The sequence below is a fragment of the Ictalurus punctatus genome, chromosome 10, assembly GCF_001660625.3.
Source record: "Ictalurus punctatus breed USDA103 chromosome 10, Coco_2.0, whole genome shotgun sequence".
Taxonomy (NCBI): Eukaryota; Metazoa; Chordata; class Actinopteri; order Siluriformes; family Ictaluridae; genus Ictalurus; species Ictalurus punctatus.
Window position 1 is genome coordinate 25,709,844 of NC_030425.2, and position 27,657 is coordinate 25,737,500.

The following is a 27,657-nucleotide window of genomic DNA, read 5'->3' on the forward strand; positions in this document are numbered from 1 at the left end:
TAAGAAGAAGAGATGAACATGAGCCATGAGCTGCTGCACCATCTAGTGGTAAAGCCTTTAATTAGCAGTAATAAAGATTCATATTTTGTAAACATAATTAGTAACCAAGTAATAATTATTTATGCTAAATCACTGTTAAAAAAATATGTTAAAAAAAATAGTCCTTTTTCCCCAGTGTTGAATATTTCAGACTACTGACAGTACTGCTCATATTTAAGCTTGGCTCCTAGTTTGGTTCCTGATAGTTTCTTCTTGAACTCTTCATCCATCTGTTTACTCTGAGCCTCACTGAAGTGGTTCTTCCAGTCTCCTACCTCACCTGTTAAACAGACAGAATGAGCAAACATTAAAATGTGGATATCGGGTCGTCAGTTGATGCTATATTGGTAATAAATTGTGACAAAGAAATATTTATACGGTACCGGTAACCCAGAGGTATAGCGAAGCGGGTATTTCACCATATTTAACGGTTCCAAATGTCAAATGAACATTTCTCTTTTGTTTTGTTTGGTTAATCACATTTAAACACCCAATTGCCATTTCCCATCCACAACTGAACGCACTGACACAGGAAGGGTGGGGCAAATACATGCTTCCTCTGAGACACGTGAAGCCACACTACATGTCTTTTTCAAACTGCTGCTCATGCTACATCACAGGACAACATAACACACATACACGGATGAAAGCGCTATCTGCCCTCTTCTGCCTACATAAGCTCACAGACACCTGTGATTTATGAGTGTAGCTGTGATTGATAGCGGAGAGAGAGTATGGTGTCCCTCCTACCAAGTGAGCATGGCCAATTTTGTTCTCTTGATTCTCTTGCTAGGGAGAATGCTTTTCTGTTGGGAGTATTTATGTTGATTGAAAGTAATGGCACCCTATAAAAGGAGGAAAATGTAGTGTGTCTGTGGTAGCTGACACATTGCAATGTTTCAACTGGATTACTAGAAGATTTACTTAGGAGGCACTTAGGAGGCACTCTTTCATAAATTTGTGGGTGTCAGTAAATGTAAATCAACTGAGCTGTGAACGTGTTTAGCAATTTAGAGCGGATATTTATCAAAATAAACATGTAAGGATGAAATAATAAAATCTGGTCAGGAAGAAGCATGGTCCAGTACAAGAACTATGACCTACACCATGAGTCAGATTTGACTAATTTATAAAGCAGATAGTTACAGAATAAGATGTTTGGTTCATGCTGTTGTAGGAAAACAATCAACAATGGGTTGGTGTGATGAAGCAGAATTACTGTTAGCAGTAATTCTGCAAACACATGCAAAACACATGCAAACTCGTCATTAATGCTCAGCTTAATTACCTTTTCGGAAAATGATGCTGGCAAATTTTCCATGAGACGTTTTGGAGCTCGACTGCATGGCACTGAATGTGCTCTCTCCGGCAATCACCTTGACCTGTTCATCCGTCAGAGGGAAGCTGAAGAAGGCTGTGATTTTCTTTACACCTTCAAGCAGGTTCTGAGAAAGGTTTTAAAAAAAAATTTTTTAAGTAGTGTTATTGTAGAAAGGGTTTTTTGTATTATTTAATGCTATAGATGGTCAAATGAGACAAGTCCATTATTATAATAAGAAGCCTTTATTTGTTTACAGCACAGTGAGATATCCCAGCTTGTTAGGAAGCTGAGGTCAGAGTGGAAGGTCAACCATGATACAGCACCCCTGAAGCAAACAGGCTTAAGGGCCTTGCTCAAGGGCCAAACAGCCATCAAGCTGGGGCTTGACCCCCTGACATTCAGATCAGTAACCCAGCACCTTAACCGTTGACCCACCACTGCCCGCTAGTAAACTGCTCATTTACACTCCAGCTTCAGATCACTGAAAAAGCCTGGTGTAAGTATGATAATTAATTATCACCTGATAGGCTAAAACACAAGCATAGACAGTTTTTTTTTTAAAAATTTTTTTTACCTCTTTTAGTTCCTCATAGGTCATAATCAATACATTAGGGTCGTCCATGTGTTTCTCCCAGGCTAGGGCGTGGTCAAAATATGAACCCCAGCCCACTGTGTGAGAAAATGGGGTCAGTGTGAGACATCTATATTCAATTATCTTTAAAAAAGTAAACAGCATGATTGAACTCAGGAGCACTAGAGAATTTATCTCACCTTCACCGGACATGAAGTCAGAGAAGAATTTATCCCAGGACTCAGCTTTGGGCAGCACTGGGTTGTTGTTCATGAAATGGTAATAAGAGACGACGGTGTCTTTGGGATTTCGAAACACCACCAACATCTGAAAACATTTTTGGTTAAGGTAAAGAAAATCTAATAAATCTATGAAACAGCATTTCCATGAGTCCCTGACTGAACTAAAGTGCTTGATTTATTTTTTGAAGTATATTGATCTTAAAGTAAGCATGCACTTAAAACTATTTTTTCCACTCACGTAAAGGCGTATGTATATTAGTTTCAGAGTAGTTACTGAATAATTCATGTTATCATGTGCTTTGAGGCGATTCACTGAATAATAAGATGAGACTTAAGGGTTGAATGTTAGGTGGAGCCTCCATTACAACGCCACAGTGAAAGAGGAGTCATGTAATCTGTCACATGCTCCAAAGTTCGCTCACACTGACCTTTGTTTTATTGGTCGTAAATGAAACAGGGATGTCATCAGGGTGCAAATGAGTCGCAAACAACCGCCTCGATGGCGTCTCGGCTGCAATCTGCAAAGGAAAAAGAAAAACTAACATGGAGGACAAAGTGCTGGTGGAAAAATGAGTCTGGTTAGTGAGAGAATGTAAGGAGATGTTGAAAAGTAAATATTTGACTGCCAATATTCCAACGTTGGAATATAAACATAAACAAAACATGCATTTAAAATTTTTAAGTCACACAAGCCACTCAAATAGTCTGGATTTTCAGCCTCCAAAGTGACAATAAAGGCAAACAACCTCCTCATTTTCAACATTTAAACCAATCTTTATTTCAGATTCATTACTGATAATAATTAATCCAGTATAAAGAGCAAGTTAGGGCAAATATTGTAAAAAAAAAAAATTAAATACATAATAATCATAAAAACGTAGCGAGAGAAATGTTCAATATTATGCTCTCACTACCTGTCACAAGGGAGACCTCAGAGAGCTCATGATGGCGGATGTACATATATAACTTCTTTATTGAAGACAACACAGACTTAAGGGACAAACATGAGGAGTAGACACACTAGAAATCAGGATTATCAGAACTTAATAAACTAGAACGTAAACACTAAGAAAAATTCTTCAGTCCATCTCTCCCACACTATTACCTGCACTCACACACATCTTTAACACATCTCTCTCTCTACTGGCACATACCCTATCTCATTTAAGCAGGCCCAGGTTACCCCACTGCTTCAAAAACCATCACTTAACCCTGCTGCGGTTGACAACTACAGACCTGTTTCCCTCCTCCTTTTTATTTCCGAAACTCTTGAAACAGCCATTTTTAATCAACTCTCCAATTTTCTCACACAGAACAACCTCCTGGACACCAAGCAGCCTGGCTTCAAGAGCAATCACTCCACGGAGACTGCTCTGCTTTCCATCACTGAAGCCTTACAACTAGCAAGAGCAACTTCCAGATCATCTGTCCTCATCCTACTCAACCTCTCTGCTGCTTTCGACACTGTGAACCATCAGATCCTCTTGTCAACTCTCTCCAGCCTGGGCATCACCAGAATGGTTCTGCGCTGGGTGGAATCCTATCTCTCAGACAGATCCTTCAACGTATCATGGAGAGGAGGTATTTCTGAAATTCAAAACTCACAACTGGCGTTCCACAGGGGTCAGTTCTGGGTCCACTGCTCTTTTCTATCTACACTACATCTCTGGGGCAGGTGATTGAGTCTCATGGCTTCTCAAACCACTGCTATGCTGATGACACCCAGCTCTGTTTGTCCTTCCAGCCTGACGATCCATCTGTCTCTGCACGTATCTCTGCTTGCCTGTCGTACATCTCAGTCTAGATGAGGGAACACCACCTTAAGCTCAACCTGGCAAAATCTGAGCTTCTCATCATCCCAGCCTGTCCCTCAATCAACCACAACCTCATTGTACAGCTCAGCTCAACCACACTCAAGCCAATCAGGACGGCCAGGACAGCCAATCAGAAGGTCCAGTCCCTCCAAGTTCCAGTCCAGGTCCAGTCCCTCCAAGTTCCAGTCTAGGTCCAGTCAATCCAGTCCCGCCCAGCGTTCCAGCCCCATCGTGGGTGGCGCCCAGCATTCCAGCCCCATCATGGCAGCGAGTGTCAGCTTTCACTGCGGCCCCGGACCTCATTGGAGGGGTGTTTTTTGGCGCTCCGGGAGCGGCACCTTTGGAGGGGGGTTCTGTTACACCACTGCCAGCAGATGGCACTGCAGCGCGGTTGCTATGCGGCTCACGTGACTCTTTGTTTTCATTCGCTTCCTGCCCGAGTTCTACTTTCTATTTGAGGATGTCCTTGATTTAACCCAGGTGTCTTTGGTTTAGATTAATCATGTTAGTCATTTAAACGCCTCGTGTTGCTGCACACGTCGGGTGGCATTAACCTGAACTAAACGGAATCTACCCACACGAATCGGGACTGGACTAAGAGAGACAAAGCTAAAGAGTTGCAGAAAAGCAACACCAAGCCAACCAAGTTGAGTGTTCATGCCATGCCATAGTTGAGTGTTCATGTCATGCCCTAGTTGTGTGTTTATGCCATGCGATAGTTGAGTGTATATGCCATGCCATAGTTGAGTATTCATGTCATGCCATAGTTGTGTGTTCATGTCATGCCATAGTTAAGTGTTCATGCCATGCCTCAGTTAAGAGTGTTCATGCCATGCCTCAGTTAAGAGTGTTCATGCCATGCCTCAGTTAAGAGTGTTCATGCCATGCCTCAGTTAAGAGTGTTCATGCCATGCCTAAGTTAGATGAGTGTTTCCTACCTTAGTTTAAGGAATGTTCAAGTCTTAATTTAAGGAAAGTTCATGTCTTAGTTGAAGGAGGGTTCATGTCTTGGATTAAAGAACCTTCATGTATTAGTTTAAGGAGTGTTCAGGCCTTAGTTCGATTAGTGTTTCTGTTCCTTGTCCTCTGCTTAAGTGTCAAATAAAGACTTCCCTCCTGCGCTTACTTCCTGTCCAAGTCTCGTTATGTAACAATAAGAGTCTTGTCATGGTTACAGAGTGCACATTGAATGCAGTTGTTTTTTTCATATCAGCACAAAAGATGCTCCAAAAAATAGGGAAAGCAGCCACATATCAGTTTTCCCACTTTTATATACTAAATAAACAGAACACAAAAGCATCCTGTATCTAAGGGATGTTTTGTCCCCTTAGCCTCAGAATGCTTTGAGGAATCTGGAACAATACAAGACCTTCTGTGCATCTGGAGAGTGGAACTCGATCAGAGGGGGCCTGTCAGGGATAGTGTATCCACATGTAGTCATAATTTTCCTCAACACTCCCACCATCCAGTTACAGCCTGGAACAAAAAAAAAAAAACAGAGCTCAGAGATTACTCTGTTTGCAGTTGGTATTAAGTCTTTCATTTTCTTTTTTGTGTGTGTACATGAGACGTAAACAGTGATTAATCAGCTGTGTTGACACAAAGAACGAACACATGCATGTCACTGTGAGGGTTACACAACTTCCTGGGAACTTTTCAGTTAAGTGCAACACTGCAAGCTAAAATTTTAGTACTGCTAAAATTGCTTCACAATGGAACTCCAAACTATGGCCTGTACCATGTAACTTGATCCTTATCCTTTTATCATTTATAACCCTTTTCCTTACATTCAGTGCCTAGCCCACTTCGTCGACTGAACATAACATGACATGTTATAGTGAATTATAACATTCAGATACTGCACATCTATAACAGCATCTTATTATGGAAGCAAAAATCAGTCTGTGGTGTGCTTAACCATTAACCAACCAATCACGGTCTTCATTGTAAATCCATTATCTAAATAATTTAACACCACAAAAATGACAAATGATATAGAAAATGTAATAAGCTTACTTATTGAGTTAAATATGTGGCAAAATTAAACAAATAATATACAATTTCACAAACAAACACAATCTGCTTTGCAAAGGAAAACTCGACTCTCAAACAAACAGAAAGCGATTTTCTCACAAATACTAAAACACTGCGATGTAATGTAATGCATGTTATAATGCTTCTCGTGGGAGACTAGTGTAAACTGACCGATAGCACCATTTGTTGGTTTGGAAGAGGAAGTTTCTTGGCTGCATTTGTGAGAAAATCAAGTCGATGCATTTGTGAGAAAATTTGCGCCGAAGCATTTCTGAGAAAATCTGCGCCGACGCATTTGTGAGAAAATCTGAGCCGACACATTTGTGAGGAAATTGCTTTCTGTTTGTTTGAGAGTTGAGTTTTCCTTTGCAAAGAAGATTGTGTTTGTTTGCGTAATGGTATATTTATTTCTTTAGTTTTGGCACAAATTTAAGTCCATACTTACTTTTGTTTTGTTTTTTTCACTCTTTGCTGCTTTTTTTTCTTTCTTTTTTCGAAATTGAGCTCCCGATGGTTTCTTTCGCTTCATTTTGCATTTCAACTAACAATCCTGATTGCTACTGCCATTAATACATCAGAAGCAAAAATTATGCCATGATCATTATTGTCCATAATGGCATAAAAAAAAACTAAATCATCATCACTGACACTTGCACACACACACACACACACACACACACACACACACACACACACACACACTTCACAGTCACACCAATGGTGATGTACTTTAAAAAATGTTTTTGGAAACCCAGAAAAACCCCACCAATGATGAGTGTGGTGGTGCATTTAGGCCTAATACAGCCTTGCATACACTGCCGCTTATCGGCACTAGGGGGCGCCAACAAACCAATTTGACAAACTTTTCTAGGGTAATAAGAGACGTGAGGAACGTGAAATGTGGCTTGGAAATGTTAATCGGATTCGGTGGGATGATGCCCTAGGGGGCTTCCTGGGATGCCTAATGCATTGATCGGCCCTGCTTACATTGCAGCACTGAATGAGACTTTTTAGAGTTGCAGAAACAGCTGAGAAGAAGGCAAAAAAACATGCAACAGTTGAGTGAGAGGAAATGTGTGTGCGTGTGTGTGTGCGTGCGTGCGTGTGTGTGTGTGTGTGTGTGCGTGCGTGTGACTGTGTGTGTGCGTGCGTGTGTAGGAAGGGCTCGCGTGAGAGAGAGTTGTTTGGGTGTTACCTATTCATAGATCTTAGAATCATGACTACATGGTTTTCAGATGCAGTATGCATTGTAAGGCGTCCAGGCACTAATTAGGTACTAATAATAATAAAACAAAATAAATTAATTAAATAAAAATACTACTACTACTACTACTACTACTACTACTAATAATAATAATAATTGTTATTATTATTTTTCTTATTCCTCTTATTATTATTATTATTATTATTATTATTATTATTATTATTATTATTATATTTTCATTGCCACTTGTTAATGTAAGCTGAAAGTGTCATATAATATTTTTTATACATTATACATTATTAAGCACATAGGGTGCATGGTGGCTTAGTGGTTAGCACTTTCACCTCCAGGGTCGGGGGTTTGATTCCCACCGTGGCCTTGTGTGTGCGGAGTTTGCATGTTCTCCCTGTGCTGCGGGGGTTTCCTCCGGGTACTCCGGTTTCCTCCCCCAGTCCAAAGACATGCATGGAAGGCTGATTGGCATGTCTAAAGTGTCCGTAGTGTGTGAATGTTTAGGTGATTGTGTGCCCTGCGATGGATTGGCACCCTGTCTAGGGTGTACCCCACCTTGTGCCTGATATTCCTTGGGATAGGCTTCAGGTTTCCCCATGACCCTGAAAAGGATAAGCGTTATAGAAGATGGATGGATGGATTATTAAGCACAAACTGTACCCTATTATATTAAAGGAATACTTTATTTAATACTTTTATCCTATCCATACTACATGTGTGATTACCACAGCCAAGAATTTAAATGCATTTGCTTGTAGTGAGAGCAGCACAATAAAAACCAGTTTACTCCCTTAAAGCTGTTGAAGTCCATCAGTAAATGTATAAATTAATCTTCGTGTGCAAATGAAGCTCTGCATCTGTAAAATGCATCCTTTAAAAAGAATGACCTATTTTTTTTTCAGGGGGAGAGTTTGTGGTACTGCCAATAGACGCCAATATAACCAGTGTAGATGTGTGATGTGTGAGGCGTATGAATGCAACAAACCCTTCAGGAAAGGGTAAAGTGAACAGAACTACTGTACTCTGTAATGTATTGCTTTAGTGTTGAAACGTTAAGAGTTTATAATAACAGTTTTAGTGTAACTCTTCCTGACATGTTGTATTATTCCAGTATAATGGCTATAATTTTGAATTTTACATTACTCAACTGTGTACTGTAAACCCTTATCAACAAGCTCAATATCCGTACGTAAACAGAGTTTTTTTTCCCCCCTTCTCTGTACTGAGAAACATAATAAATTTCTTGTTCATGGAAATTGAACATACACTACAGCTACAGTAGGTAGAGATTAAGCTGAAAAACAGATAGAGTATTTCTTGAACTAAACACTGGACATTTTATTAAGATAGTGATGGTGCATGAGATAAAGGCATCATATTGATAAGCTGGTTTATGTCTTAACATTATTTAATGTTGCTTTAAGTCTATTAAGATCGTTTCTCCTTCTCACTGACACCTGCATGACCACGTTCCAGCTTGCTTTCATCATCACGTCCACCCACACATGCTTATACAACTCACTCATTCAGGTAATTGCGTGTAATCTTTACCACAGTGTGTTTGTTTCTTCTGGGTTATTGCTGTGTCATATGACGGTAACAGAAATTTCAACACAATAGATGTGGGTGTGTCTACAGCTCTTTACATTCTGTCTAGTAATGCACATAAAGTTTAATCAGTGGTGTAGAAGGTAAAAGGAAGCTGGTTTGGATTACAAATTGACCCAAGGTTGACTCAGTGCCAGAGGTCATGGAAGTTGCAACTCGTGTAGGTCCTCCACATTCCAGAGATACTACACCAAAATAAAAAGTAACGTGCATGCATGAGACCTAATTTCTCACATTCTTTTAAGTTACACTTAGACAGCTTAATGCTTCTGATACGCAAAAAAAAAAAGTTTCTTGTGTGCATGCACATTTTAATGGACTTTTTATATTGATATTGTACTTGAATGTACTGTAAAGTTCAAGTAACTGCTTATGAGCTTTTCTTTTTACTTAATACTTTTGACTTTAAACTCACATTTTAAAAGGAAAATCTCATCATTTTTATTCACCACATTAAAAAAGCTGATCTTTAAAAACACAATATACAGTACCCTCTGAAACTATAGGAATGGCAAGGCCAATTCGTTGTTTTTTCTTCTGTAGCCTGAGGATATCTGGGTTTGAGATCAAAAGATGAATATGAGAAGAGAGGTTCGAATATCAGCTTTTATTACATGGTATTTATATGTAGATGTGTTAAACGGTGTGGCACATTTGGTATTAGATCATGCAATTTGTAGGCAAGCAAAAATATTGGAACATGCGACAGGTGTTCCTTGTTACCCAGACGTGTCCTGTTGGATTGATTGTTTAAAGAGTAAATAGCTCTGAACATCTACTCTTGAGGCCTGTTTCACGAAGCCGCTTTCGGTGGCTACCCAGGTAAGTTTGAGATTAGTTTGAGCAAACCTCTGGTTTTTCGGTCTCAACAAGGTGGATTGGTTTTTACTGGGTTTCATCACCATGGTAACTTATGCTCAATGGCTAACCTTTATTCACGTTTTATTCTGGGTAAGAACTCAAACTTAAATTGGACCAATCAGCTGTGAGCAAAATGTGATCTGACAAATCAAAGTTAACCCTTTATTGTTCGTGTTGGCTTTTGGCTTTTGGTATGAAAGGTATAGATTTTCAGTAGATGAAAGAGACTTGACTGGGTTTTCATTTGTTAGGATTGATACAGAATACAACATCAAATGGGTTTCAGTGTTGGTATCAGAAAAGAAAAAGTGGTACTGTGCCATCTCTAGCAATAACCTAAAACTACCACATTTATTATATTTTGAAGTTAATTTTTCACAGGTATGGCATGTGGTTTTATTTTTCACACTTGTCACATATTGTTCACAGTATATCGTGGAAAAAACCTTTGCTCATATCTGAAATGTGTGTGATTTCCACATACAGTATATCTACAAACATCTGTCTGTCATCAGCTACATTCTGTGTTTCTTTAGCTAATTTGTATCATGACAGACAGTTAAGTTATGTATCATACAAACTAGTTTATATTACCACAGCTATCATCTATCGTTAGCTATTGTTAATTAATGTTCGCTCATATTCTTCAGTTAATTACCAAAATCAGTGTGTGATTCTTTATTGTACTTTTACTTTACTAAACTTATTATAACACATATACATAATTTAGATTATTTTACTAATAAGAAAATGGTATGCAAATTATATATCACCTATATTAAAAATTTAAATTAGCAGGCATCAAGTAAAAGTAAAATGGGGCTTTAAAAAAAAAAGTAAGTACCCAAAATGATTAAAAAAAAAAAAAAAAGAAGATATATTTATATAATACTACATTTAATTAACACTACATTTCATTGTCTGTGCAGTGCCAATATATTTAATATTTTTAACAAATACTATTATTATTATTTCAATGTCTTATTTAGAAAAAATGAACTTCTCTGCTGCAGTCTTTTTTTATTTGAGTTGAGTATTTCTGTAGAAAATGTAGACAGAAATGCCTGAGACGTGCTGCATCTGTCACTGTCAGCCATGTTGGACTGGAAGAAGCAACAATAAAAATCAGGATAATGGTGTATATATAGCATTGGAGTGTTCCAGATGTGATAACCATCTTATACACAGTCAGGTACATAAAGATTAGGACAGTGACCGTCCTAAGTCAATGTGCAAGCTATTGAGTTATTGTCATTTTAGCTATCTACCACAGTATATTGGAGTTTAAATTAATTAATATACTGTATGTGAGCTCAAAGTACAATGTGTTAATTATTTATGCCTAAAAATCACTGTTGTGATTTCAGAGTGTTTATTATTTCAGATCACTGACAGTACTGCTCGTATTTAAGTTTGGCTGCCAGTTTGGTTCCTGATAGTTTCTTCTTGAACTCTTCATCCATCTGCTTACTCTGAGCCTCGCTGAAGTGGTTCTTCCAGTCTCCTACCTCACCTGTTAAACAGAATTAGCAAAGATTAACATTTGGAGACCTGGTCTTTGCTTCTGGATACCTGGATACCCGGTCGTTGATTCTGCACTGGTAATATACCAAGAACCCGTTTTACTAGTACCACTTTATTTGAATAAATGATGTCACGAAGCAGCCTTTCACAGAGGCGTAGCTAAGGGGTATTTCAGATTCAAACCCCCCTGAAATATTTATTTATATACAGTCAGGTAGATAAGTACAAAGTACTTATCTAGAGATAATTGTACAAAGTTATTTTAGCTGTCTACCACAGTATGATGGAGCTGAAATTAAATAATACAGCAATTTTTATAACTGGCCTCCTTCTTTTTAAGGGACCAAATGTAATTGGACAAACATAAAACAATCATAAAAATTAAACTGTCATTTCTAATAGTTGGTTGCAAATTCTTTGCAGTCAATTACAATCAAGTCTCCTCCCTGATGATGCTCTGCCAGAACTTTACTGCAGCTGGATTCAGTTCCTGCTTGTTCTTGGGGCATTTTGCCTTCAGCAAATGAAATTCATGATCAATTGGATTCAGGTCAGGTGATTGACTTGGTCACTGCAGAATATTCCACTTCTTTGCCTTAAAAAAAAGTCCTTGGTTATTTTTGAAGTTCCAATCCAGTGGGTTTGGCAGCCGTACACATCAACACCATAAGATGAGGTGTTATGCTTGGGATCATGAGCAGTTCCTTTCCTTCTCCATACTCTTCTCTTTCCATCATTCTGGTACAACTTGACCATTCACTAACTCCAATATACTGTAGTAGACAACTAAAACATTTTTTAAAAAACTTTGCCAATGTCCAAATATTTATGCGTGTGTCAAATAGCATTGTTTTGTATAATAAATGCACTATGATTATGTTCATAAAAGATCATCATGACAGTTCCTCCATACTGGACCACCCCAAACATCAACTTAATATGGCTTTTAGTTTGTTTCAATCAAATGTTCTATTTCTATTTTCTCCCTAATTTGGTCTTGCCAATTCCCACCCACTAGATAACACGTTAACAGCATGAGGAGGGTGGGGCCAACATCTGCTTCCTATAAAACATGCGAAGCCAACCTATACATCTATTTGAACTGCTTCATCACAAGGCAGAGTAACACACTTGAAGAAATGCGCTGTTCACCCTCTTCCACATACATGATCTCACAGACATCTACGAATGGTTAGTGTCGCTGGGAGAGACATGGGAGAATATACCATCCCTCCCACCCAGAATTTTGCTCTCTTGATTCCTGGCTGTCTCCCAGTGCTTTACTGTTGCACATTGAATCATGTTTTCTTGCCTACCAGCTGTAGGCTTTCACAACTGATGTTTTCAGCTCTCTGTGAGGTTTGTCTGTTAGGATGTTTTGTGGGTGTCACTAATTTGCAAGAAGAACCAAGACCCTGTAGATGAACCCATCCCCAAACCCACCATTAATGCTCAGCTTAATTACCTTTTCGGAAAAAGACGTTGCCAAACTTTCCATGAGAAGATATAGAGCTTGACTGCATGGCACTGAATGTGCTCTCTCCGGCAATCACCATGACCTGTTCATCTGTCAGACGGAAGCTGAAGAAGTCTGTGATTTTCTTTACACCCTCATTCAGGTTCTGATAAAAGTTCAAAAACAGTGCTGTTGTAGTAAAGCATTTCCGTATTATTTGCTGCTACAGGTGATAAATATGAGTAGTTCATTATTACTTTAAAGTCCAGGCACATTACATATATTGAATAAGGAAAATATGAACTCGTGAACTCTGAACTTCATATATGTATAATAATATTGAATTGAATTTTGAACACAAATTATTTTTCACCTGATATGCTAAAACATAAGAATGGCCAGCTTGGATCAAGACATATATACTTTTATTTTACCTCCTTTAACTCCTCATAAGTCACAATCAACACATTAGGGTCATCCATGTGTTTCTCCCAGGCCAGGGCATGGTCAAAATATGAACCCCAGCCCACTGTGTGAGAAAATGGGGTCAGTGTGAGACGTCTATACTCAGTTATCTTTAAAAAAGTAAACAGTATGATTGAACTCAGGAGCTCTAAAGCATTTATCTCACCTTCACCGGACATGAAGTCAGAGAAGAATTTATCCCAGGACTCGGCTTTGGGCAACACTGGGTTTTTGTTCATGAAATGGTAATAAGAGACGACGGTGTCTTTGGGGTTTCGAAACACCACCAACATCTGAAAACATTTTGGGGGTGAAGGTGAAGAAAATATACAAAATCCAAGACACGGCATTACCCGGGTCCCTGGAACTGAATTGCTTAAATTATCTGAAAACTAACCATAGGGTCTATTACATGGCTGATTCATCACTGATATAACCTCATATGCATATTAGTTTCTGTGTAGTTACTGAATAATTCATGATAGTAAAATAGTGTGCTTTTATAATAAGCTGAGACTTAAGGATTTAATATTGGGTGGAACTGCTATTAGCATAACAATGCCAGAGTGAAACCGGTGTCATGTGATCTGTCACAAGCTGCAAAGTGCTCTCACACTGACCTTTGTTTTATTGGTCTTAAATGAAACAGGGATGTAATCAGGATGCAAATGAGTTGCAAAAAAACGCCGGGATGGCATCTGGGCTGCATTCTGCAAAGACAAACATTGAAAAAAAAATGAAAGTCAAACAATTTGGTACCACTTTATCCCTGAGAGTAGAGGAAAAAAGCTACAAGGCTGCTTTCATTCTTGGCACCTGCACATGTTTTACATGTAATCCTGTGGGAAGCAACCAAAATGCAGGGTGCTTTGCAGAATTAACATATCATTGGACACAGCACAACTTGCAAAGTGAAGTCAAGCTGTCACACAAGGCTTGTGGAAGTAGAGTAAAGGTCTATGCATGTTTTTATGCATTGAAAACTGTGCCCACGCATGTTTTTAAAGCATTGAATGAGATTTATGTGTGTATATATAGAGTGGTGCAGGAATGAGTCCTAAAACCCAGAAATGAGTTAGCATTTTAGCACTTCCGGTTCAGTTGTCCCGAAGTCAGTGGGTTTTTATGAGCACATCAAATTACAGTAGAATGTATGGGATTTATCAATGGCCATTGTGTACAGATGTGTGTGTGCACGTGTGATAAATACCAATTTTCTTGTGTGTACGGGCAAATTCATGTGTGTGCACAAAGTTAGGATTTGTTTTGCACACACTTTGATATATGAGACCCCAGGAATCAGAGATGTTAACAAAACCAGAGGGCAAGGCAAAAGGCGGAGACGAGAATAAACAAGGCAAGGTCACACAAAGAATAGTAATCCTGGATACACACAGCTCATAACTCACTCAATTGTTGGTCCAGGCTAGATGTTACACAAGCATTTTTAGCTAGCGCTTAAGTCATCAGTTTGCAAGGTTCTCAGGAAAAACAAATGTAGAGAAAAAGCGACATTTGGTGTGTTGAATAGACAATATTTCATTACCGATATTCCAAGGTTGGAATAGAACTTAAAACGAACAGCTTGTCCATCCATCCATCCATGTTCTATAGCGCTTATCCTTCTTCAGGGTCACGGGGGAACCTGGAGCCTATCCCAGGAAGCATCGGGCACAAGGCGGGGTACACCCTGGACAGGGTGCCAATCCATCGCAGGGCACAATCACATACACATTCACACACCCATTCATACACTACATACACGTGTGCCCACGAACAGCTCGTGTATTTAATAATTGTTTTAACTGTGACTACATCTTCTTTCAAGTCACGAAACTTTAAACAGCTGACTGATTTTCTGCCACAGTAAAGGCAAACAACTTCCTTAGCTTCTGAGCTAAACCAATTCCTCTTTTTCTTATATTTATTTCTTTTACAGTAATCCTGATCTCCAAACTATGGTTACACGGTATACCGGTATTATGGAGGTATCGCTATACTAAAGCTTCAAAATACCGCCGATGCCACTGTACTTTTTTAAACGGTAGTACCATAAGTAATGTTGTATGTGCAGCAGTTAGTACTACTTCCACTAAAATGTTTCATTTCACTGCTTTTGCAGAATACACAAAGGATAGTGACACTTCATTTAACCTAAATTCTTTAACCGTAATCTTTAAAGATTTCCTGTTTGCTGTTGTCTGAGCTAACATTATGGTAACCGATGCGTGCAAATACTAAAATTAGCATGTTTGCTAATAAGTGAGCTAACATTATGCTAACTGATATGTGAAAATAATAAAATTAGCTTTGTTTGATACTAAGCAAGCTAACATCCACAATTTTATAATTTGTTTGGAGTTCATTGTTTAATTGTTATTTATTCCTAATGACGTGTTCATTGTTAGTACTCTGAGGGCAATTTCAATTTTTATGATTTCATTTCTCTAGGGAACAATATATTAAATTTGTGGCACACTGAATTAGTTGCTTGTCAACTGTTTGATTGTGCTTGAGTTTTTCCAATCACCAGTTCTTCATTCTCATTAATAAAGTGGAAATGTGGTTTGTCTGTTGTCATTTATATCTATGTATTTCTGTAAATTTGACTCATACAGTATGGAATAATGAATTAACACAGTATTGCGTGGTATCATGATACTTCACCTGCTATAGTATTGTAAGGCATGTATATGGTATCGTGACAACCCTACTCCAAACTTGGACTTTGAAAATCCTCTTTAAGTAGTCGACCATAGATTTGGTTGTTTAAATCAATTTTCAATCAAAACAAATATGGCGATTTTAAGAGGATGACATCGTAACTGGAAAATCGTTGCCACAGAAGCTACTAGCTAATTCTCCTAGTAGTTAGTTATTGATAAACAGCATATTTTGTTGTTGTTCTTGTGATGTATTTTGACAAGTTTGGCTGCTGTTAAAAAATGTCAACCTGTGACACACAAGCTAGTTTACAAGCAGTTAACTAGCCTGCTAGCTATTCAGGATGACAAAAGACATAGATGCATTTCCAGTTTGAAAATTTCCAAAGCTCATCTTTAGTGTTAAACAAATATTTATTTCCTTTTTTAAAAAAAAAAAAAAAATAGATATATTATAAATCTAATCTAGATAGCAAGCTAGGAACTGGTGTTCCAAAAGCCTTATCATAATTTATCCTAGGCTAGTAAGTTAGCGATTACTAGCTAGGAATGGTAAGAAAGATGTTATGGTTGAGATTTTTTTTTTAAATATCAGCACAAAAAGTGCTCTAAAAAAAAGACAAGTTTGAAAGCAGCATAACAGTTGGTTTCTCACAGTGGAATAGTAATTAAGGAGAACACAAAAGCTTTCTACCCTGTCCAGGGTGTACCCCGCTTTGTGCCCGATGCTCCCTGGGATAGGCTCCAGGTTCCCCCACGACACTGAAGAAGGAGTAAGCGGTAGAAGATGGATGGATGGATGGACAAAATCTTTCTGTATCTAAGGGATGTTTTGTCCCCTTAACCCCAGAATGCTTTGAGGCTTCTGGAGCAGTACAGACCTTCTGTGCGTCTGGAGAGTGGAACTCGATCAGAGGGGGCCTTTCAGAGAGAGTGTATCCACATGTAGTCATAATTTTCCTCAACACTCCTACCATCCAGTTACAGCCTGGAACAGAATCAGAGCTCAGAGATTACTCTGTTTGTGGTTGAATTAAGTCATTCTTTTTTCTTTTTTGTACTTGAAAAGTAAACAGTGATTAAGCAGCAGTGATGACCAAAGTACACACACATGCACATAACTCGGACTGTTATGCAACATCCTGGAAACCCGGGAACTTTTCACCTAACTGCAACACAGGGTTTAGTATTGCTTCACACTGGACTTTACTCAAAATTACAGATCTGGGAGTTGTTATGCACTCTGAAACCTGATATTTGCCATACCTCTTTTCCTCACGTTCCAGCACGGACTAAGAGACTCACTCTGCTTTCATAGTGCTGCAGGAACAGCTGAGAAGAAAGAAAAAAAAGCAACAGCTGTGATATATTTGATCTTAAATCAGGTCTTACTCACCACATTTGGGGTATGCTACCAGCATGACATCATCCTCCCTGGCCTCCAGGTCCTTAAGGGCATCTAGGTTCTCCGGTGGGCTCATGATCGTGGAGTAGAGGATCCCGTCTCGCTTGTAAAGCTTCTCCTCATCCTTCATTTCCATGCCCCGCTCCATGTTGGACTTTATGTTTGCTGCAAAAGTTGGAGCAGACATCTTGTTCCTGCTGCTTCAGGCACGGGATCTCTGCTGCTGCTGCCTGTAGAGTGGTGTGAGAGGAAGTATATGTATGTGTGTGTATGTGTGTGTGTGTGTGTGTGAGTGTGTGCGTGTGTGTGTGAGTGCTTGCATGCGTGTGAAGGAAGGGATCGCGTGAGAAAGAGTTGTTTGGGTGTTTCTGGTTATGTTATCTATTCATAGATCTTTGACTTAGAATCATGATTACATGGTTTTCAGGTGCAGTATGCATTGTAAGGAGTACAGGCACAAATTATGCATCAATAATAATAATAATAATAATAATAATAATAACAATAATAATAACAATAAGAATTATTATTATATTGTTGTTGTTGTTGTTGTTGTTGTTGTTGTTGTTGTTGTTGTGGTTACATAGGGCATCCCTTTGCTCTTAAAACAGCCTCAATTCTTTGTGACATGGATTCCACAAGATGTGGGAAACATCCTTTGAGATTCTGGTCCATGTTGACATGATCACATCACACAATTCCTTCAGAGTTTTAGGTGCATTTCTGAAAAAGCTCCCGTTCAGCTCCTGTTCTACAACCCCAGTTCCAATAAAGTTGGGACGCTGTGTAAAATGTAAACAAAAATCCAGAATCATGTCTGTTTTTAACACAGTGTCGCCCAAGGGCCCGAAGATCACAGCCATGTGATATTTATTTTCACCCTTGTCCCTTGTGCACAGCGATTTCTCCAGATTCTCAGAATCTTTTGATTATATTATGTACTGTAGGTGATGAGATATTCATCATCTTCGCAAGTTTATGTCGAGGAACATTATTCTGAGATTATCCCACAAATTGTAGCCGCAGTTTTTCGCAGATTTGTGAACCTCTGCCCATCTTTACTTCTTTACTCTGCCTCTCTACGATACTCTTTTTATACCCAATCATGTTACTGACCTGTTCCCAGTTAACCTTCAGCTGTTTCTTTTCAGCAATACTTACTTTTCCAGCCTTTTGTTGTCCCCGTCCCAACTTTTTTGAGATGTGTTGCTGCCATCAAATTCAAAATTACCTTATTTTTTTTTCTTAAAATGGTATATTTACTCAGTTTAAACACTGGATATGTTTTCTATGTTCTATTGTGAACAACATATGGGTTTATGAAATTGGCAAATCATTGCATTCTGTTTTTATTTCCATTTTACACTGTGTAAACTCTAGAGCAGTGGTTTTCAAAGTGGGGGCCGCCAGGGGGCCTCAACAATTTGGTGTGAAAAATAAATAAATACATGATTTTTTTTACATGATTTTTTTTTCAGACAACCACACACACACACAATCAATTCCTAATATAATATAATGTAAAGATGTAAGATGTAATTATTAATAATAATAAAAAAGGGGGGGGGGTATATTCAGAAGTCTGTATTTTTAATGTGTTCTAAGGACATATTGCAAAAGGGTGGCCTTGGTCAAATGTTAATGCCATTTGGGGGGCCTTGCCTGGAAAAGTTTGGGAACCCCTGCTCTAGAGACTGTTGTGCATTAAAATCCCAGAACATCAGCAGTTATAGAAATACTCAGCACCTACAACCAAGCCAAGGTCAAAATCACTGAGAAAAGAGTTAGAGTATTTCTTGAAATAAACACTGGAACATTTCAATAACAGTGATGGTGCATGAGATATATATATGTGGTTTACGTTTTAAATTTTACATTATTTAAATGCTGCTTTAAGACAATTGAGATAATTTTCCATTCTTGCTTGCTTTGTTCATCACGTCCACCCACACAGACTTACTCAACTCACTCATTCAGGTAATCGCGTATAAACATATTTACTACAGTAAAGATGGTTTTTTTTTTTTTTTTTTTTTTTTTTTTTTTTTTTTTTTTTGCTGTGTCATATGTTCATAGCAGACATTTCATCTAGATGTGTGTGCGTCTTTTTGTGTTTTTGTCTACCAACAGCGCATTGCATTCTGTTTAGTAATGCACATAACGATTAAGCGGTGGTGTAGAAGGTAAATACGTGGTTTGGATTACAAATTGACCAAGTTTGACTCTGTGCCTGAGGATATTTAAGATTATCTCATCTCTTTCTGTTCCTTGACAGCTCCTCCTGTGCCCTCAGGCAACTCGTGCAGGTTCCTCCAGGTTTCAGAGATACTACACCAAAAAAGGAATGTGCAAGCATGACATGCAATTTCTCACATTCTTTTAAGTTGCACTTGGACAGCCTAATGCACCACGTTATGATACTCCAAAAATCTCTAAAGAAACATATTAGTGTGCATCCACATTTTTCATGGTATTTTCTATTGGTACTGTACTTAAGTGACATTAGTTTATTAGTTTTCCTTCCACTCAATCGTTTATATTAATAACTTTAAAAGAAATATTCTACTATCGTACTCACTACATTTTAAAACAAAACAGTTAATCTAAAAGAACATATATAGAAAACACACACACACACACACACACACACACACACACACACACAGCACGTTCACCTCACACCTCCAGGGTCCGGGGTTCGATTCCCACCGTGGCCCTGTGTGTGTGGAGTTTGCATGTTCTCCCCGTGCTGAGGGGGTTTCCTCTGGGTACTCCGGTTTCCTCCCCCAGTCCAAAGACATGCATGCTAGGCTGATTGGCGTGTCTAAAGTGTCCATAGTGTATGAGTAGGTGTGTGAGTGTGTATGTGATTGTGCCCTGCGATGGATTGGCACCCTGTCCACGGTGTACCTCGCCTTGTGAACGATACTCCCTGGGATAGGCTCCAGGTTCCCCCGCGACCCTGAAGAAGGAGTAAGTGGTAGAAGATGGATGGATGGATATATTTAGATAGCCTTTAAGAATGCCTTTGACAATTATTTTCATGGCTAGACCTTCACCCTGGATAAATTTAATATTTTTTCACTTGATTAGATTTTTTTTTTTTTTTTTTTGTGTACAAAGTTTAAACTTGACTTATTTTGGATTGGGATAAGTGACAATTAAAATCAGGGTAATGGTTTGTTTAACATTGGAGTAGTTCGGAGGTGATATATAAGGATCTTATATATTTCTAAAACAGCATTAAATTAACAGTAAATTTAAAAGACTGCAGTTTGGTGCTTTAAAGGTGTATGTTTAAAATGTAAATACTTTACCTACCAGTAAATTCTGCCCTTTTCTGGCATTATTCACTGCAGCAGGATTGCTCTGCTGAGATTTATTTACAGGAAACTTTTCCATTTCAGAAGCAGCCTGTTAATTTGCATGCAGCAGAGATTCTGCCTCCTGCGTGAAGCAGTGATGACTACTGATTACTCAACTATTCTGCTGGGAAAAGAAAGGCTGCTTTTGTAGTGATCCACATTTAGAACTTTTTTTATTTCCATCTAGTACTAATTATTCCAGTCGTGACATCTGCATTGCGTACACAGCAGCACAGGCTTCACTGACATATCCACAACATTTCATCTGTAGCTGTACGTTCAGTCACTGCTTACTGAAGATGAATGCGTGAATGAATGAATTCTTTGTGGCCTAGACTTAGCCTACTTTTTTACTACTCACTGCATAAACATCCACAGCTTATGAGAAAAGAAGAAAAAAGTAGGCTACGTCTAGGCCACAAAACATTCATTCAGGCCACAAAACATTCATTACTGAGGATGCATTCATCCTCAGTAAACAGTGGATCTGGAGTCTATCCTAATATTATTTTGAAGAATACATTTGACAACAAAATAAAACTTTAAAAAGTATATAGTAAAATCAAAATTTGGTCAAAATGGGCCTAAAATGTATTGAGGGATCATTGAGATAACTTTTATGTAAAAAACAAAAACAACAACAACAAAAAAAACAGTAGGTTTATGTTTTTTGCACTGTTTATAATGTTAATAATGTAAAGTTAAAAATATGATTCCTTAAAAATATTGTGTGTGAGTGTGTAATGACCAGTAGAGGTCAGTGTTATCAAAGCGCAAAGTTAAAGTTGGACTTGTTATTGGTATTCCGATTCTTTTCAACGAATCAGATCATTTAACTCGGTTCACCAATAAAAGTCGACTCTATCGGCTCTCAAACAGCTCATTGCAAAGTTTAGAGGAATATATTTTTCACCATTGAGTGTTGTTCTTTTGCGATTATGTCTGAAATTAAAATTCATTACGTTACACTATCTTCTGATTAACAGCATGACATGACTTACATGACTTTACAAACTGTAGCATTTTCTAGCCTAAAATGTATTTATATAATTTAACAGCTGTCAAAAAGAGAACTCTGTGGAGACATTTTGATTAAATTACACTACATGAGTAATGACAATGCATATGAACAAACAAACAACCCTAAAGGGCCCGTACAGTTGCGGTCTTATGTTTACATACGCCTTGTAGAATCTGAAAATGTTGAATGCTGAATGTACAAAATACTGAATAAACTATTCCACAGATGTTTACATAGAGTCCACAAGACACAATAATAACCGAATTTGCACAAATGAACCAGTTCAAAAGTTTGCACACGCTCGATTCTTAAAACCTTGTGTTGTTACCTGGATGATCAACGACTGTTTTTATGCTCTGTGAGAGTTCTTCATGAGTCCCTTGTTTGTCCCGAGCAGTTAAACTGCCCACTGTTCTTCAGAAAAATCCTCCAGGTCCTGCACACTCTTTACATTTCCAGCATCTTCTGCACATTTGACCTCTTTCCAACAGCGGCTATATGATGTTGAGATCCATCTTTTCACACTGAGGATGACTGAGTGACTCGTACACGACTATTACAAAAGGTGCAAACATTCACTGATGCTCAAGAAGGCAACATGATACATTAAGAGCCAAGGGGGTGTAAACTTTTTAACAGAATGATTCATGTAAATTGTTATTATTTTGTTTAAAGGTCTTGTTTTGTTTTTCATTTAGCTAGTACCACCCTTCAGAAGCTACATAAGATATTTACATGTTTCCCAGAAGTCAAATTTTACACCTTATTCTTATTTTTGAACATTTTGCAGATTCTGCAAGGCGTACAGTATGTGAAGTTATGACCTCAACTATATATACGAGTCAGCTCTCAATGTTCACCTAAAAGAGCCGATTCAAAAAGCCGACTCGTTCCCGAACGACACATCGCCTTTAGTGAACAGTGGATTAGTTCAGCAAAGCTGACTTCATATAAAAACCATAATGAACTTTCTTTTGCTTTCACACTATCCATTGTTGCGCAGATGAGGACGAGTTCCCTTCTGAGCCTGGTTCCACTCAAGGTTTCTTCCTCATGCCACCGTCACCACCGGCTCGTTCATTAGGGATGAATTCGCACATTTAAAATCTGTATCCTGTGTTTATATGTTTCTGTAAAGCTGCTTTGAGATAATGTCCCTTCTTAAAAGCACTATACAAATAAAACTGAATTGAATCGCTATTAATGAGAGCTTTTAATACAATTTTTTCCATCCATTGTCCGTGTATGAATGGTCAGCATGTAAAACAGAAGATCCAGCCAGTTGTCTGTCTGAGCCTGGCTACGCAGCAAGTCTTTTGCATTTGATCATGACTTTTTCCCCCCAGTCAGTATAACTGTAGATGTAGTGTTTATACAGCATGCTAAAGGATGTGTTTAATCTCCTCTTAGGGAATTAATCCATGGAGCATTACAGTGTGGACTTCCCAACGTCAGCTGCCTGGATAATCAGCTTTCTGTTAAGGAGAAGATGGAAATGAGTGACCCATCTGCTGGAGAGATAGACCAGTGAAGCCATTCATGTATTCATCAACCACATGTATACTCAGTCTTTCTTTCTTTAAAAAAAAAAAAAAAAAGATCTAATAAATCCCAGAGGACGAAATTAGCAGTGTCTTGTGAAACTAGTACTGTCAAATATACATGCATCCATCTTATACCAATCCTGCCAAACATCCATCCATCCATCCATCCATCCATCCATCTTCTATACCGCTTTATCCTTTTCAGGGTTACGGGGAAACCTGGAGCCTATCCCAGGGAGCATGGGGCACAAGGCGGGGGACACCCTGCACAGGGTGCCAATCCATCATCCTGCCAAACATTGGTTTTTAATATTATTTGCACCCACAGAATTTTTTTTCTCCCCTAATTTGTCACCTGCCAAGTCCCAACCACAAGGCAGCTCTCTATCATACGACAACAACCAAACAGAGAGGATGAAGGCTAACACATGCTTCTTCTGAAACATGTGTACCTAGCGAGCTACATTCTTTTAACTGTTGCACACACTCAGAGAAATGCACTCTTTGCCCTCTTTGGCATACATGAGCTCACAGCTGCACACGATTGGCTAGTCTCGCTGTGACAGGGGAGGGAGACTATAACATCCCTCCCACCTGAGAGCATGGCCTGTTTTGGTCTCGCAGCAACGATGGGCTTCAAATTGGTGATTTCCTGACAACAGGATGAAGTCTTTTCTGCTGCACCACTTGGTACACATCTCTTCCTTTAAAGCGCACCTATTGTAGTTTTGAAACATGTCCAATTTTATTTTAAACGTCTCATACAATAGATTTAGATACATCTGAGGTCAAAAAACACTTTAACCTGCTCATAATTTAAACTGCAGCATTACCCTTTTTCCCCCAGTGTCACAAACGACTCGTACAATGATCCGTTCTAAATGGTTCATTCTAAACTCCTCCTTTCAGAGCGCATACTCTGCTCTGATTGGTCAGCTGTCCCAGTCTGTTGTGATTGGTCTACCACTGTCAGCGTGTTTCACAAAGGAAACGCCCACTACCATAACGAGTTTCAGCTTCTTCTGTCAGCAGCAGCCGATGAAGACCAGAGTTGGATCTTTTTGATACAAACCTATGTAAGTTAGTACAGGAAGTAAAGTCTGGAATCACTAACGACTCGTTTCAGCTGTTCAGAATCGATTCTTTCTTTTGGGAGTCGATAACTCCGTTTGTCGTGCAGTTTGATTTTTGAAACTTTGCAGACTTTTTACATTCACAAACAGTGACATATATAACACACTACATGAAAGGTCATATTTGAAAATCCATAATAGGTGCACTTTAAGGTTGATCTTGGAGATGAACTTTGAGGTGTCCACTCCTCTATTTCAAGCTGCTGTATATCTTAACTTTGTGTATGTGGACGTTCTCATTCATTCTGACCATGTGTTTTGATTTATAAATCCATACTAAGATGGTCATAATATTGATTTTGTTAAAATGTCCTGGAATCATTTCTGTGTTGATTTGGACCATCATTTTGTTAAATAATCCATCTATAGTCAAGTGCTAACCTCCTGGCAGAGGCAAGCAGGATTTGTCTTGGTAAATTTATAACAGTACCTGACCCACCAGATGCAAAACACACCATTCGATGGTGAGTTTGTGAGCTTTTACTTCTATTCAGTGTGCTTTTTTCCCCCATCAAATATGCCAATAGTGTTCATGGATAAAAACTTACATTTTCGTATCATCTTACCACGACCCATAATTCCAATTAATGAAGCATGATTAAGTTGGGGAGCTGCATTTTGTGGAGTTCTGGCATCTTTTCCCAAACATTTTGTTGTTGTGAATATGGCTGTTCATTGCCTCCCTTTAACATGCTCCTCACCATACCATACTCATAGGTCCTATGACATTTCCCAGCTGTTCCAGCCTTTTAAATCATTTTACTGTGGCTCGGATTGTGCTTCACCAGATCTCTTTTCATTTTGTTCGTCCGCATGGTGATGGATGACAAAGAGATTTGACATGTACAACCTTGAATGTGGGCAAAGGCAAAAGTAGAGTTTCTGGAACGTGAGAGGAAAAAATAACAGACATTAACAGAAGTTTTACCACATATTAATAGAAAAAGAACAATTATAAATGTACAATTACAAATAAATAATATAAATAATAATATAATATAAATAATAATAATAATAATAATAGCAACAACAATGTATGTTCAAGGAAGTGTAATTAGTTTCTTCTGCTGTCTATCAAATTGAATAGTTGTGTTCTTTATATAATAAGGTCCCTTTTTTTTAAGGGTGCCAATAATTTTGGAGTTGGCCGTAAATGTTTGTGAGTTGTCTGCAGTGTTATATGTGTTCCTTTACTGTTCTAATCAAAACAAAAAGAACAAGAAAAAGAACTAAAACTTTTGTGTGTGTTGTGTTATGTGTGTTATGTGTGTGTGTGTGTGTGTGTGTGTGTGTGTGTGTGTGTGTGTGTGTGTGTGTGTGTGTGTGTGTGTGTGTGTGTTCTAACGCTGTGGCAGACTGAATTAGATCTGTTCCACATCTCAGGACTCCAGACAGTCCTTCAGAACTGACCTTCACAACTATGCCTCTGGCTCAGTGACTGTATAACTGTGTGTGTGTGTGTGTGTGTGTGTGTGTGTGTGTGTGTGTGTGTGTGTGTGTGTGTTTGTGTGTGTGTGTGTTTCCAAGCCTATTTGACCTAAGATTGGAGGCATTTACTGTTTTCAAACAGCAGAATCATATTGTGACATTGAGGTGGACAAAGTACATGTCTTATAAAATGATCATAATCTGTGGTGTGTGTTTATGACGTTGTCTCAGACTCAGTGGCTTGATGTGTGTGTGTGTGTGTGTGTGTGTGTGTGTGTGTGTGTGTGTGTGTGTGTGTAAATGTATATGTGTCTGCACTGTTTGTGTTGAACAAGGTGGCATGAAGCCAATGTTGTGGTTTGCATACACATTTATGCGTGCACACACACACACACACACACACACACACACACACACACACACACACACACACACACACACTGTCCCTGTGTGTGGGTGCTGGAGGGGAAATTGAAAGGTCTCCTAGGTGGAGTGTCAGTGGGAATAAACAGTGTGTCCTTAAAGAGCAGATGTCCACTCCTCTCTCTCTCTGTCTCTGACTGTCTGTCTGTCTGTCCTACTGTCTGTCTGTCTCTTGTTTTCTGTCTCTCTGTTTCTGTCTCTCGCTCTGTTATTCTCTGTGTCTCTGTCTGTCTGTCCGTATCTTTGGCTGTCTCTCTGTTGTTCTCTGCGTCTCTCTCTTACTCTCGATCTGTGTCTGTTTTTCTCTGGGTATTTCTCTCTCTCTCTCTCTCTCTCTCTCTCTCTCTCTCTCTCTCTCTCTCTCAAAACAGCATTATTAACATAAATTGTAGCATGTGGAGTAAGGAATAATAACAACAGCAAGGCCAATTCTATTGTTTTCGCTATACACTGAAGACGTATGGTTTTGAGATCGCAAGATAAACATGAGATGACAGATCAGAATTTCAGCATTCATTTCATCATATTTACAACTAGATGTGTTAAACAACGTAGAACATGGCACCGTTCGTTTAAACTCACCCATTTTTCAAGTGATCAAAAATACTGGAACACGTGACTGGCAGGTGCTAGAACGAGTGTGAGTAGCACGTTCGCAGCAGAGCGAAGTCGAAGTTAAAGCGGCAAGGAAAAAAATTAACAACGAAACACAGCTACATCAGCAGAGCAGAAAATGGAGGAAAAAAGAAGAGACACGAAAGAATGTAGCCTAAACCCTTTTAGTTGCTTTATTAGTGAGTATCTGTGTAATAATTAGGCTTATTAGTTTTTCCCCTGTCACTTTAACTTGGGGTGGACTCTCGAAAAAAAAAAAGGTTGAGTGCTTTGAGAGAGAGGGAGGGGGAGAGAGAGAGAGAGAGAGAGAGAGAGAGAGAAAGAAATAAAGGTTAGAAAAGTGAAAGGTTGCATTGTTGGAGTCTTGGGGCCCTAAGCCTGGAATTGATTAGGGCCGCCAAATCACTAAGTCCATCCCTGCTACTTATATGTGTTTCTTTGTGCTTTCAGTTGCTGTTGATTTGTTTTTGTGACTGAGTAGTTGAACGTGTGCTGAAAAACACTGGGCAAATAAACATGAGCCCCTGATGCCACAGTTGTTAAAAAGGATAAACCCACATGAAGCAAAGAGAGCTGTCTCTGGGAGAAAAGAAAGCCTTGTTGAAGCTGAGAAAAGATGGAACATTGATCCATTGCACAAGCATTGGGCATAGCCATTATAACAATTTGGAATATAATAAAAACTAAAGAAACCACTGGCGTACTGGGCAACAGACACCGAACGGGTCGGCCAGGGAAAACAACAACAGCTGATGAAGACAGAAACATTGTGAGAGCTGTGACGAAAAATCCAAAAACAACAGTAGTTTATTGATCGTGGATTCTGTGAGGTTGTAAGGGAGTGTGTTTTGGAGATGATATTTTTCTTTAATGTGCTGGAAGGGGACAGTTTCTGTCTGTCTATCTGTC

General features: G+C 38.8%; 1 protein-coding gene across 2 annotated transcripts; it reads right to left on the reverse strand.

Moving 5' to 3' along the window:
• Positions 1-29: 29 nt before the first annotated feature.
• sult6b1 (sulfotransferase family, cytosolic, 6b, member 1) lies at positions 30-17,526 on the reverse strand. 2 transcript variants are annotated; one of them, XM_017478380.3, is made up of 7 exons: positions 17,211-17,526; positions 5,357-5,463; positions 2,602-2,691; positions 2,132-2,258; positions 1,935-2,029; positions 1,328-1,484; positions 30-319 (listed from the first exon to the last, which is right to left on the reverse strand). In XM_017478380.3, the coding sequence occupies exons 1-7, from the start codon at positions 17,404-17,406 to the stop codon at positions 192-194; spliced, it is 900 nt and encodes a 299-aa protein (XP_017333869.1). In that variant the 5' UTR covers positions 17,407-17,526; the 3' UTR covers positions 30-191. The 2 variants fall into 2 exon arrangements, with proteins under 2 accessions (XP_017333869.1, XP_017333868.1); XM_017478379.3 differs by lacking the exons at positions 30-319; positions 1,328-1,484; positions 1,935-2,029; ... (1 more) ...; positions 2,602-2,691; positions 5,357-5,463 and adding exons at positions 9,438-11,219; positions 12,696-12,852; positions 13,121-13,215; ... (1 more) ...; positions 13,772-13,861; positions 16,696-16,802 and having other exon boundaries at positions 17,211-17,511.
• Positions 17,527-27,657: the final 10,131 nt, after the last annotated feature.